A 14617-nucleotide genomic window follows, 5' to 3' on the forward strand; every position below is an offset into this window, starting at 1 on the left:
CCGATTGCGGACCATAACGAGTGACCAAACCGTGTACAATAATTCGTCGCTTTCTTTTTCTTTTAAACTCGTCGATATATCACCGGATAGAATTATTTATTATTTGCCTGGGTTATACTGGAAATATACCTAAAACTGAGAAAATATTGCAATTTTCGGAGAAATAGGTTCACCACTTGCGCTGGCAATTGATTGCGGACCATAACGAATGACCAAACCGTATACAATAATTCGTTCACTTTCTATTTGAACTCGTCGAACTCGTATAGCATTGGATAGAAATTATTGAGAAATAGTAAATTTATTATTTGTTTTTGCCTATTTTTTTTTTTAGTCGAAATATACTTAGAGCTGAGAAAATATTGCAATTTTGGAACAAGAAATTCTCGACGTGCGTCAAGAAATTACTCGAATAATCATCGGTCATTCTGATTGTTAATTATTCGCGTGAATCTAATTTGTTGAGAGCTAATTATTATGGTTGACGTCAATCAAAATCCGCTCCAATCGAGTGTGCAATCGTCCTTTCTGATTTTCACGACCACCCATCGTCATCTCATTTCCATAATCTCGAATCGACTGGTCGTCCGGCAGAAAGAACACAAGCAAGTAATTCGTCGCGTTTGCGAGAACCACCGCAGGTAATGCGCGCAGAGGAGGCTTTATAAGCGGCTGAAAAATTTCTCGATGCTCGAGCGCGATGGTCTCGATCGACGTGCACATCGGCTTGATGTCGTCAATATGGAAATAAATCCCAGCCTGGGTTACCGAGAGTACGCTGCCATTAATTTGAACACGCGCGGTCGGAAATATTTCTCCATGTTTGGTGCGTTCGCCGCGACGCGATAAGACAATATTCCTCCACTATGCTTTAAGCTTTCGCGTGTGCGAGATAGAATTTATCGACGTCACGCCGTTTTCCTCTCGTCGGGCGAAAAATGGAAAGAAAATAGAAAAAAAAGGAAACGCGAGACTGAGATAACGCGGCTTTTATCTCGTTAAAAATTCGATTTCGAATGTAAAGAATCAAGAATACTACTACTGTAATTAATCGAATGTTACCAGTTACAAAGTGGTTACAGCAGAGTAGGTAAAAGTTGCATTTTAAAAATTGTTTAATAATTGAATTCCGTGTGAAAAATTTGAAAACACGGATGTACACATAAATTGTAGGATTTATTTGACGGAACAAAATTATACTTAATTATCATGCCGCGAGTCCATTCACAATCAGTCTGTTAGTTCTTCCACCATGAAAATTAGTTCCACAGCAGGCCGCACAAACTATTTTCCCTTCATCTTCCTTTAACTTTAGAAGCTACAGGAAAGGGAATAATTCATACATGTACACTTAACGCGAGTATCGTGGCCGCGGCACTCTCAACTGGCAGTGGACAGATCGACGTAGTGGAGGGGATAGCGCTAGCGATCACGAAGAGTGGGGGTAAGAGTCACGTGCGGCTCGTGGGCCGCCAGTTAGCCACCTCTGTTGTAAAACTTGCTTGTTACTTTGGTACCAATCCTCGTGTCTTTACGCTCCGAGTTGCGACAAAAAGCAAAATAATCACGAAACGGAAGAAATCGATAATTAAATACAGAGATGAAACAATTTGCTATACTGCGTTCGACTGAATAATCACCAATGTATCAAGTGTCATTTATTCCGAAAATTTTATCAAATGAAAGAGAGAGAATATCTTGACAAAATTGAAACATGTTCGAAACCCCGAAAGCGTCCAATTTCTTGAGTCGTTCGTTTTCCTTTGCAGTTTCGAAGTTCTGAACCGAGTGGCACACGACACGATCGTCGCGTTCAACGAGTGTATACAGCGGCAGCGGTTCTATTACTTTTATTTTATTAACTCACAGGCGTTCGTTCGAGTGGCTTCCGACGCGTTACTCCGAGTTAATTGTAACTAACGGAGAAACTCGCCGGGAGGAGGAAGGAAGGCGACTTGGGAGTAGCGAAATACCGGGAACGCGGAACAGAATTAATTCGCCGCGGGATTGTGCCGCGATACGGCCGCGACAGAGCGTGCACCTTGTTTGCAGAACCCGCCCCTCCTCCCCCCTTGCGCCGCGATCGTAGAATTTGCAAGTGGCGTCGTGCACAATCGCAGCGACAACTCGGCAAACTTTTGCAAAATTTCACCGCTGCGTCGAAAGCCGGGCGATGAAATGAAATTCTCCGGAAATTATTGAGTAGCTTCCAGTTGCAAAGGAGTTCGAGGCTGGCCCGCTTGGAGTGGTCCCAGCCTCTCTTCTGCTTACGCTCGTCGATTCTATTCTTTTCTTGTTTCTTGCGGATCGAAAAGTCGAAAAGAAAAGAACCGGCCCTTGTGTTTCTCTTTCTTTTCGTTCATTTCCCTTCAGAGCTCCGCCCGTTAATTGGCCCTAGCTCGTACCTTCTTGTGGTTAACCCCATTTTTATTTCAATCTGATTCTCTCTGTCCAGTTGGTAACAAACTTTCTCTACTCGATATTTTCCGACCTACACGCGAGGATGAATTGATCGAGAGCAATTCTGTTTTCCAATTCGTAAGAAAACGTGTGTGCTCCAAATCTTACCAACAGGAAAGCAGGAATAATTATCTTACGTCTAAGAACCGGTCATACCAAGCTGACACATGAACACAAAATCAAAAAAACTACACCACCCACCTGCACTCATTGCAATAACCATCCACTAACAATAACCCACATACTGCCACACCACAGAACTCCAAAGACAGAAATACGGAATCAACGCAAACATAAGCCTGACTTCTCAAAATGACATACAAAGAGTATTAAAGTATCTCAAAAACATAAACTGCTACACACATATCTAATGGCACCGTTGTCGCTAATGACCTCGCTGTCGATGCGACATTAAAGAAAAATAGAAGAAGAAGAATAGAAAACGTGTGTGCTGTACAGGAAGAACCAAGGAAAAGAAGGGGACGGAGGTACCATTTTTTTTTTTTCTTTTTTTTTAATTCTCATCAAAGCAGTCTCACCTTCCAAATCCGCGCAGCAAATTTTCGGCTTGCACACAACTTGCTTCGCGCAAATCTTCCCCAACACCTTCCTCGCGCGTGGCTTTCTGCTTTTTATCCTAATCGAGTCCGGAGCGACGTCCACCTTACGCTCCTCCTCCATCTCCTTCGGAAGTGTCGGCCTCACTCTGGTCTTTCTGATCCTCCAGATTGATCGTGTCCTTTTTCTCTCCTCCTTCTCATTTTCTACCTTCTCTTTCTTAGGTTTCACTATCTCTCTGTCCTTCAATAGTTCCTGCGCCGCGTGTATGTCGCTCTCGTCGAGATGCGTGTACTGCGCCGATATCTGTCACAGCAGAAACGTGCTCATTTTTCTCACGGTAATTTTCTCGCGCGATTAAAATTAAGAGCAAGATCTGTACCTGTTCTACTCTCTCGAAATACTCCGTCTGTGCCTTCTGAAATTCAGGGATGGTCATCTTGATCGCGTCCTTCGCTTTCGGTTTCGAGAGTCTGGACTTCTTATAGCTCTCCAGTCTTTCCTTATCCGCGTTCACCTGCTTCTCTCTCTTCTTCTTCTTCGTCTTCACCTTCGAATATCGCGGGCTGATGTTGTCGGAAGTCCGATGGGCCAGGCGAATTTCTTTCAAACGGCTGTCGATCGCTTTCTCGTAGCGGCTGCATCTTTCCAGGTACTATGACAAGAACGAAACCACGTTACCCAGTATTTTCGCGTTTTCGTACGTATCGTCGCAGTTTCTTTTTCGTTGAACTCGTTGTGAAAGTTTGAGGAAGGAGACGTGAGGTTTAACTCTTATTATATGACATCTATTGACATATTGGAGTAAGCGCAAAGTGTGTAATCAAAAATACATAATACACTTTAGTCATCAAGACGAGCTTCTCCTATTTTTTCTATTCGACAATATTTTAAATTTATACGATAAGAAATTATTATTGCAATAAAGAATCTTTCTCAATCTATTGCTATCTAATTAAAAAAAAAAAGTCGACTATAGATATAATTGTCTCTTAAAAGGTTCAAGATTAGATTTTCCGTAATTAAAGTTTTGTTTGAAAAATACGTCTTGGACCTTTGGTTGAAGAACGTTACCAGAAAATTTAAAAACGATTCTGTTTCAAAACGGACTAAGGAAAGTTAACTCGGGAATTGATTCGATCAATGTGTACACTTTCGGCGTAGCGAAAGGGTTAATTAGAGCATCCGACGATTAACGTCGAATTACAAGGTGAAAGTAAATTGCAAGGAGACTTCTTTGGTGTTTTCGTTGACGCTGGAATCTTACGTTGCTCAAAGCGGCTCGGTCCTCTTTCGTAAAGGTCGCGAGGTCCTGCGTGCATTCCAACAGGTAGACGTTCCCGTTTCTGCTCCCGACAGCGAGGAACTCGCCCTCGTCGTGAGAGCTGATCGCCGTTAGACTGTCGTGACACAGGCGAATGTCGGTCAATGGTGCCCTCGCGCCTGCCAATATGTCGTACGCCTCCACCGTCCCTTTTTCGTTTATCGTGAAGAACACGGAGCACCTGACTCTGTTCCAGCAGCCGCCGGTCAGATCGATGAATCTGTTGCTGTGACGCGCGGTAATTTATTATTTCGTGACGTACGAAAGATTCTCCGCTAGCACGGTGTGTTTAATAATTAATGCGGACGCCGTTTCTCTGGAGAAAAATTTTCTTTTCTGTAGATAGAAATTTGTGCGCAGAAAACGAAAGTGCTCAATTAACAGCGTGTCTGATTTCCATGCTTGGAACATACTTTCGATTTGTTTCACAAAGTGTTTTTTTACAAGAAGAATTTTTTGTCTTTCAGAGAAGATTCTTATCAAACACACTGTGTGTTTTATTTTCAAGTATACGTATACTTGGTACTAAGCAAATTTCCTTCCTTCGTGTCGTCCGCCCATACTTTGGCCGACCAGTCGCCGATAGTTAAGAAGTTCTTCGTGTAGACGGGATTCCTGTCGATCGCGACGACCGGTCCCATGTAACAGTGGAACCTCACCGCCAGTTTTTCCACTGGATTGCTGGCCCGCCTGTTTACATTGACGACGAGGCCGTTCTCGGTGCCGGCTAGAAATCTGCTGCTCATCGTCTGTTCAAACTGTAGCGCCGTGATACCGATCGCTTTGTAAACGTTTGTCCTATCCGGCTGCTCCAAGTCCATCACCAGGCTCTCCGTTGGCTTCTTTATGAATCGGATGTCCCACCAGAGAACCACGCCGTCGGTGGAACAGGAGAAGAAGTCGTTGTTGGCCTTGGAAGGGATCCAAAGAGTCTGGACCACTGGATATCTTAAAGCGAACGGCAAACGAGAACACGAGGAATCGCAATTTTGCTTCGACGTCGCGACGAAAAATATATTTCCTTCTTAATTTTCAAATGTTCGTTCTGTTCGTCATGTTTCGCCAGTTTTTAAATATTCTACGTTGCAATTTTCTCTGAAAGTTAAATTTTCTCCTAACTACCTGTGACTCACGAAACGATGCGACGTCTCGATGGGTTTTTCGTTCACTCGAAGATCCCAGTAGCACACTTGACCAGAGATAAGACCGCTGACTAGTATCACAGGATCGCGAGGATTGAATTTCACCGTCATTAATGGGCTTTCCGATTTCAACGTGTACACAGCTTTATTGGGATTCTCTGCGTAAGACGAACGATGAGTTTTTAGTGTTGGAATTACGTGTATGTTGTTCGGTCGGTCAAAAAGTAATCGCCTTTCCCTTCAACAGATAAACACGTCTAACTAACTTCATTGCGTATGCAATCTGAACGTAGCTGATTGTCCAAACTTGCTCAAGAAAAGGAAAGTGCACGTATATTTCTTATTAAATTCAATGTGAAAAAGTTTTGCTCTGTTACTTTCGCACGAGGGAAAATAAGTGCAAATTTATAAAAAATTATCCGGTAGTGTCAGAATTATAAAGAATTGTTAATTATTGTTGACGTTGTGAATTATGTTAATTATAAAAAGTTATGACGGTAGTGTCAGAATTTCTTTACTAAATTTCACTGCTGACGATCGTTCTTGGACCTGTTTCCTGTCGAACGAGGTAAGAATCTTTTTTTGAAAACTCGTGGAATCGTGACATTGTCTGAAAGAACAATCAAACGGACAATAAAGTTTTTGTTTCTCTTGAAAAATTGGCACTGGAAGGACACGTTACTTTTTGACCAATCTAAACCTAACCTAAACCTAATACATACAAAAGAAGAAAATTGTTCGCGACAAATTCGCGGAATGATTCTACTTGACGAGATTCGGCCGTACCGATTCGAATCTGTGTATGCGCGATATCGAATGGAATAGCAGCTGGCGCGTCAAAATGTTGCGACTGAGCGCGGTTTCGTCGTCAAATTACATAAGGAATAACCGAGTACCGATGTCCCATACGTAGGAGTACGGACTCACGTCGGCCGAATGCTGCTCAAATTCCAGGAACCCGTACGCGACGGCCAATCGATCCAGATTGTTCGGAGACCACGATATGTCCCTGATTGGTCTCACATGAGTCTGCGGGTCCTCGTACGAGTTTATCACCCTGTATAAGAAAGCAAGAGAGGGAGAGATAGGAAAGAAAGAAAGGAAGAAAAAAATACGATGTTTAATTAATTTATATTCATTATTTTTATATCTGACCTACGTTAATTTACGTGTATACACACAGTAAAGAGCATGACTGTAAATGTAAACAATTTAAAGCACAGTATTTAAATTATCGATCATTTTTCGCTGTCATTGGTACAATTATCCTCGTCGCTGTGCGTAAAATGTGCTTTGTCTGGAATAAAGTAAAGCCTCAACGAGGTCCCAAACAAACGAAATATTTAACGGAATAGAACGAAATGTCGCGGAACGGTTCGATTTTTGGATCAAAGTGATGTTATCGCGACGAGGCGCAGCCGGATCGTTAATTTCACGAACCTATGGATTATCATTGCCACGTCGATAGCGATCGTTTTTGCTTGTAAATTCCCGCCGGCGTTTTGTAACGCGCGCGCATTCCGATTTAATGGATAAAATCGAACGGAGAGTCGTTTTGGCTAATGAATTCGATGGAACTACTCGCTTTATCAACGATCTCCGTGTGTTTCTCGATTCGCTCGACTCTCTCTCTCTCGTTAAGGTCCGCGTTCCCATCGACGAGAAATATTTCGCTCGCGAGTCTGTCTCGTAATTATTTATAAGTGTAATTCCCAAGTACATACACGTCTAAGTTCGACTCTATTTTTGTTTTTTCTTAATATTTAGTGCAGGCTTTGTAACTGTACCTGATACTGTAATTTTTGACCATAGGTGTCGCGATCAAATCGTCGAAATAATTCTGATAGATATCGATGGTGTTGTTCTGCAGCACGTAACCCTCCATCGTCTAAACGACACGCACGAACAATGAAGTTACTCCACACGTCGCCAACTTTTGGCGGAATTTTTGCCGGAGACTCACCGAGAGCAGACCCCTCATGTTCGTCGCCCAATTGTCACTTTTCTCCACGCGTCGGCGAAACCTCTGAACGACTTCCGGGTCACGCGGATTCATCTCCTTCGGCCAGCCCCCTTCCGTGTGCAATATTCCCATGTTTGTCGCGTCCTTTCTTTCCGTTTGCACCTGGGGGAGCCAAATACGAGTTAGTTTACAGTGACAGCGTAGTATCCAGGCAACGTTGCAAACGTAAGTTTCCGCATCTTCAAAATAATTGCGAAAATTACTTTGTACGTGAAACTGACCTTTGCCTAACCAGTGAAATTTAGGTGAAGAAAGAAAAACCGATTTTTCCAATCGACTTTTAGATTTTATAAAACCTGCATTAGGTGAATATCCCATACATGAAAGTTGAAACATGCAACAATGCAAGTGTCATACACCAATAAATATTAATTATATATGAAATTTTGGATCGATATTAGGAGTTTTTTTTAGCCATTCAAATTATTTCCAGATTATCCTTGTCAATACATTATTGTCCAAATATTGATTTAGCTTTTAAATTTCTCGCGTTATCAAAGATATTAATTCAGAGTGATTATTCGTTTAATTCATATAAATGATACATCATTTTATTTCTTCTTAATTTATATTCATATTCAGACGAAATTGATTTTATTATTATTCATTTAAATTAACTCATGTTCGAACAATTGGAAGAGTAATTTTATTTTATTTCATTTATAGCTACTTCATTTTTAAGATACGTTTTACCTTGAGATATTATTTTGAGGAGCTATAATTATTATTAATTTATTATCAGCATTACCGCTATGCCCAATGTCATACGTTCTATGGCCAAAAGCAATAAAATTCCCCCGAAAACTGTGATAAAGATCTGTATAAGAATGCGGCTCAAGGAATAAAGAGTCAGTCAGCTTTCAAACTTCAAACTGTGTGTTCATTCTGTTCGAAAATTTCTTAAGATTCGCCGTTTATTACTTTTTTTTTTTTTTTAAGAGATTCCCACCATGACACAAACATCGATTTCTATTTTTCACAATGCGTATTGCAACGTACCTAGCTTGGCATCGGTGACTCGAAAGGCAAACTGACTCTAACGCAAGTTTCGTGAAACTTGGAATGCATGCATCGCCGCGTGTTTGAACATGTCTATGGGGCACCTTAATGGTCGACTTTGACAGTAGTCGAGACATCTTATTGTTAGTTCGTCCAACCGGCGAACTCAAGACGTTTCTCAGCTCGCAAACAATAAAGTGCGGTTTGTTTCCTGAGCAATCTAAAGCCCCTGAACTATGTAAAAGAGAATGCGTCAGAGTTCCGAGTATGTATGTACGTCACCCCGAGCTACGACTGACGTTTCGTCAGAGTCTAACCTAAATTACGGGAGGGAGAGAAGAGATTTTGTTTGATCTTTGACCAAACAGGTTCTTACCTCGTGGACCGCGTACTGCTTGCTCATCTGTGTCTTGCGATGAGTGTACGGGTGGATCACGTAGTTGTGCATCAGCTGCGGCTGCGGCATGATGTTCTCTTCCGCGGTGTACTCGGTCCGGAAGTTGCAATGCTTGCCGAACTGGCTTCGCGGCTTGATGTACGCGTACTCCGTCAACATTCTCGCTGCCGTGTCTCATTGGATCTCTCGTGTAAAACGATGTATATGTTACAAAATGAAAAAGTTTGCCAAAAATAAATGGATCGAAAAATCTACGGCTACGCAACATGGATGGCCCGAGCTGAACTGCTCGATACACGCGAAGATCGAGAAACAAAGGAACTTCCAATTCGTCGCCATATTTTACGCACAAACTATACACCGTCGCGTCGTTTCGCCCCAAACAAACGATCACTGCTCGTTGAAAAAGTTCCACCTCTCGAATTTACTCTCAATTCTTGTAACAATCATTTCCATCGATATAGTTTTGCATTCGAAATTCATCCTTTCGCAGATTATATTCGCTTTTTTTGCAAATCAAGTTCATCTTGTGGGTGACTCGAAAGCTATGTTCTTCAATCATTGAGGAAGTTGAGTTTTTGTCAAATTTCGCGCAAGAAATATTTTGGCCAATCCTTCAAACCACGAACATTTAGTGGATGTTATTAATCATTCTGTTGGAAGATTGCCGTAATTATTTGTACGAATATGTATATAAAACTACACTAAGCAAGCGAACATAGATCTGTTATATGAATCTACATATAAATAGTTTTGATATTTATGTAAATGTTTATGTCATTTTTGGTTATTTCTTGTTCGAGTATTATTGCACACATGCGACGAACTTTTATTTCGGAATAACAACCTTACGTCGGTTTTTATTTTTAACTTTTATTTTTACCAAAATAAATCGGCAATTTCTCTACTACGTTTAAAATATTTTTTTTTTTTTTATTTACAGATTAAAATACACAAAAAACAAACTTTATTATGAATAAATAATTAATAAAATTAGTTTTTGCCTTATATTTTGATGTTTTATTAAAAAAGAAAAATAGGTGAGAAAAAACTTTTAGCTTACCTTGTATTTATAGAAAAATTTGACTCGCAAAAACGGGTTAGTTACTCACTTTTGTCCGTGAGGGGGTTAGTTTATAGCGCAGAAAGATGAACACGATCTGCAAGAGTGCAAAGCCCGCGTAATCGTAAATGTTTCAACCACGATTTCCATTCCCGAGGAGATTCTAGAAGCACCGTTAGTTAGAGGGTCGCTATTGGCCCTTTTAAAGCCGACAGAAGAAGAAAAGAAAAAAAAAGAAAGAAGAAGAAAAAATAGAGAGAAAGAGAGAGAGAGAGAGAGAAAACTCGTTAACGCTTTTATCTGTTCTCGAGGGGGGCATCGTCGATTTCTTCTAGCCGCTAATTTCCTCAACTCGGCTTCTCTCGGCCCTCGCCATCGCCGTCGGAGAATTCAATTTTCGTACCGATTCCATCGGCGAGTTCCTCTTTATGGAATTATCAGTTGGCGCGGCCGTGAGCCCTCTGTCCGCATTATCGCCGCATTATCCCTTTCGCGACCTTCCGCGAATTTCTGGCTGACGATCGCATCGACAATCGATGCTTTCGACACGGCTCCGTGAATCGCGCGAGCTACGCGCCGTCGTATCGTATTCGACGTAGCCTCCAGCCTCGAAATCACGATCGATTGGCTCTCGCCGAATGCATAAGCCGGAATGAACGCCGAAGGGACTTGACAATGATTCGACACTAAAATTCCCCCGGACAATGTCCACCCATTCGGATGCGTTCGCCTGGAAAATCGATGCCCACGCCGATGCGTGATATCTTCATCGCTGATTAGAGGAACTTTCGGTTCTTTTGACGAGCCTCGCATAACGGTGGCTGGGTCTGCGGTGACCCGTTTGAAGTCCTATTTTGTGTGTGAGTCATACAAAGTTAGCGATAAAAAAATTGGATCATATTACGTTTCCAATAAGAAGTCAAATCGGTGACGAAACGCACGTACGAGTCAGTTCTGAAGAAGCAGTCATAGCGAATGGTCGGAAGTGTATTTCAGTGCATTGTTTTCAGTATTTTTCATTAGTAGTATTCTTTAGTTTTGTAATATTTTTCATTTTTTGTATCCTTTAGTTTTTTCAGTATTTTTCATTTTTTTAATATTTTTTAGTCTCTTAGTGTTTTCTATTTTTTAAAACTTAAAACTTCCAAGCTTGAAACGATCGAGATGTTTTATTTGCATAGGCAGTGACAAGAAATATAGCGCCAAGTGTAGCAATTGTCACAATTTTGTTTGTAGCAAACATAAATGCAATCTAACATGTTAGATGCAACGAAAATAAATAATATTGTTTATAGGTAATAAAAATAGCAGAAGGTGTTTTTATTTCCTACTATCCTATTGTTATAAACAATCATAATAAAAATACAGAAATGAAATAAGATTGAACCAGCTACTACATATAGGCGTACATCGTTCCACTGGAACGTGTATGTATATATGTAGCTTGGGTCTCGCGAGACCCGGCCACCGGCCAGTACGGCCCGTCATGCGAGGATTAAAGGAGGATATATTCGTGAGAACGGCCGGAGAAAATTGGGGAAAGTCGAATTGATCGCGGCTCTACCTCCGGTTGCAGCTTTGCCGCTAAATTCGTCTCGTTCTCGCGAAGGAAAGAGACCTTGAAGGAGGGAGGGGTTTGAAATAACGACAGACATTGGAGTTGGCGTTGTTCTAAATTTGCACGTTTGAACAACCAAACCAAGTCGTAAATCAACGAAGAAGAGTTCGGAGAGCTAATCTTCATCGTTGGCATGTTTCCGGGAATAGAGCGTCGAGCCCACTAATCAGCGTCATCGTGCTAATGGTACGGGTCAGAAAGCTATTCCTAATCAATTAGCTCCGTTGCAATCGAGATCCCGTTCGCGAGGTTAGTATCGCAACGTTTGCGGAAAATGGGACGAATCTGACGAGTCGTTCAAACAACTTGATTTTCCAACGGGATACAATACGAGAACGAGAAAGAATTTCTTGCATTTATTTAAGTGAAAATTTAACTTTCTAATTTGTTTTCTGTCGAATTTGGATGTCACGAACGAGCCGCAAGTCACTTGCATGGTAAATGACGGGACTCGTCGATTCTCGTGATAGATTCATCCCCGGGCTAAACCGTCCGCGGTGTACAGGGTGCTAAGTTTCCAATATCTTTTCAGAGATGTTCGACTGACTGAGAAAGTTCAAGTCATCCTATAGCCGGAGGCTCGTTCGATTAATTGCGAATTCAGCAATCACCGTGACTTTCCACATCGTGTACACCAACACCTCGGAGGCCGAATCCTTAATGAATCTGATTTGGTACAGTGCCATCGGTGTCGATCGATCGATCGTCGTCGTCGTCGTCGCGGCACTGGCGTTACTGATTTTCCATATACCGTTAATTAATCGTTGCAATGCTCCGATCGTTCTTTTCTCCATTAACCCTATTCTATCTTTCACGCGAGCGGACACTTACGAAGATTAATCGCGTTTCTTTTGTTTATCCTTTATATTATTATTATTAACACTAGAACTACCAGACTGGTCAAAATGACCAATCTATAATTTTTGTATGGAAATTTTCTACATTTATGAAAGCGTATTTTTAGATACTCGAGTGATTTTTTAATAAAATATATTAACAGAAGTTTGTGTTTTTTTTTTGTTGTATTGCTAATTTCTTCTTGTATCTTACACTTTAACTTCTTTGCCGCAAATATTATACTTTGGTCGTCGGTGGTTCTAAGTGTTAATATTGTTTTGGATGTTACATACGTGTTTTATGTGCTCGTGCGCTTTTTGCAATTTTACACCTTCAAATTTCCCATGAATACATGAAAGAACTTGACAGTCTAGTTACCGGTGATAACTTGTAAAATGGAATTTATTGGGAAATAGCTTTACAGAGAGAGACAGAGAGAGAATATTTTGCAGCCACGTAAACCAAACTGGCGATGAATCAGATCGATCAGTGTCTGCGTATGTCGAGCCACATATCGAAGATGAACCCGCGTCCCGGAACTAAAGCAATCTAGCATTGAATTCCAAAACGTCCTGGCGGCGCGGCGCGACGGGACGGAAGTACCAGCAGAGTTTAACTGTCCAGAACGAGCTGTACGCGCGCGGAATTCCGATCCACTCGACGTTAGAACGTCTGACAATTAAATTTTATTCAGTTTCCAACAAATGAAACGACCAAAGTTTCAATTTTTCCCGAAAGTAACTGCTCGCAACTTGTTTGTTAATATACAGTCGACCTTCTCGTAACATGGCATTCCGAAAACAGACGATTTCCACATCGAACTTGGACGAGCCTCGAGTGTAACGCGGAATTTTTCTGTGTTCTAACGAGTTTCGCTTATCTAACGGGTTTCGATACAACCGTGCTAGTAGAATGATTGATCGTAAGCACTAAAGCTGTCTAGGTTCTATAAATAAAAGAAATCTGTGTGCATGTGTGTATGTAGTTTCTTCGCTCTGAAGATACGAGCGAATGAATACCATTCGGTCATTCGCATCTGCAACAAAATTTTTAGTGGTCAAACACCAGAAATTTTCATTTTTGTTCATTGGTGATTAATTAATTATTTCGTAAAGATTACGTTGACGCTAAAAAAAAAAAAAGAAGAAGAAAATTAAAGATATCGAATTTAGTCCCGAGTAGACTCTGATAAATAACTCGAATTCTTTCTTCAACGAGCACGTGATTAACCTTGAAAGCGAGCCTGGATGGACTGAGTGGTGGCAAAAATTGCAAGAGAAGATTCGTGACAAGGAGAAACGACGAGGAGAGGGAAATGTAAGGGTCTCTGTGTAAGAAATTCGTCGCGGGAGATGATGGAACATTTATTCCGAAAGGTAAAGCTGTCCTCCGTATATCAAAGAACGCGAGGAAACGTCTTACCACCTGGGCACTTGCTCAAAAATCCATCGAGACTCTTGAAAATATTTCCCACAATTAAACTCAAATATATATATATATATATATATGAGCTTTGAAAGAAAAAATGAGATCAAAGATCTCGTTATCCTCGTGTAATGTTTTCAACGGCATATTTTATTTCATTTGAGACATTCCACTTCGCGCAAGAGATGAATCATTAGCGAGTATTTACCGAGGGAAATATTACGTTCGCAGCTGTTTCATCTTTCTGGATACGCTTTAATTTTAAGCACTTGTTCAATTTGTGTAGAGATTTGTGGGGATCGAAAGATAGCAGACGAAATTTCTGAGATTATGATGCGCAAAAGGAAAAGAAATTCCCCATTATTTCTCCTTTATAAAATAAAACTGTCTTATTTTTTAAAGAAGAATTCCTGTTATTTTACTTTGTGCATTAAATTTTTGATTTACATGTAATTTTAAGCACTTGTTCAATTAGTTTATCAAAAGATAAGAGATTTCAGAGATGATGCATGAAAAGGAAGAGAAATTTCCTATTATTCCTCCTTTATAAACTGTCTCATTTTTTTTAAGGAGAATTTCCATTATTTTACTTTGTGCATTAAATTTTTGATTTATATTTAACTTTAAGCACTTGTTCAATTTGTGTATCAAAAGATAGGAGATTAGAAATTTCAGAGATGATGCATAAAAAGGGAGAGAAATCCCCTGTTATTCCTCCTTTATAAAATAAAACTGTCTCATTTTTTTAAGGAGAATTTCCATTATTTTACT

The 14617-nt window shown here is 40.7% G+C and overlaps 1 protein-coding gene across 1 annotated transcript in view; it reads right to left on the bottom strand.

Annotated features, from left to right (window-relative positions):
* Nucleotides 1–9292, bottom strand: part of LOC122533801 (dynein intermediate chain 3, ciliary-like) — a 10535-nt gene extending 1243 nt beyond the window's left edge. Inside the window, exons 1-9 of the mRNA XM_043663864.1 lie at nt 8883–9292; nt 7448–7609; nt 7272–7372; nt 6381–6541; nt 5465–5642; nt 4862–5290; nt 4286–4568; nt 3401–3673; nt 3000–3324 (exon numbers count right to left, since the gene is read on the bottom strand). Of these exons, the coding sequence (XP_043519799.1) occupies nt 3000–3324; nt 3401–3673; nt 4286–4568; nt 4862–5290; nt 5465–5642; nt 6381–6541; nt 7272–7372; nt 7448–7609; nt 8883–9062 (2092 nt within the window). The 5' untranslated portion in view covers nt 9063–9292. The remainder of the gene's footprint in view (nt 1–2999; nt 3325–3400; nt 3674–4285; nt 4569–4861; nt 5291–5464; nt 5643–6380; nt 6542–7271; nt 7373–7447; nt 7610–8882) is intronic.
* Nucleotides 9293–14617: the final 5325 nt, after the last annotated feature.

This window comes from Frieseomelitta varia, unplaced genomic scaffold, assembly GCF_011392965.1.
Source record: "Frieseomelitta varia isolate USP_RPSP 00005682 unplaced genomic scaffold, Fvar_1.2 scaffold_555, whole genome shotgun sequence".
In the NCBI taxonomy this organism is placed as follows: Eukaryota; Metazoa; Arthropoda; class Insecta; order Hymenoptera; family Apidae; genus Frieseomelitta; species Frieseomelitta varia.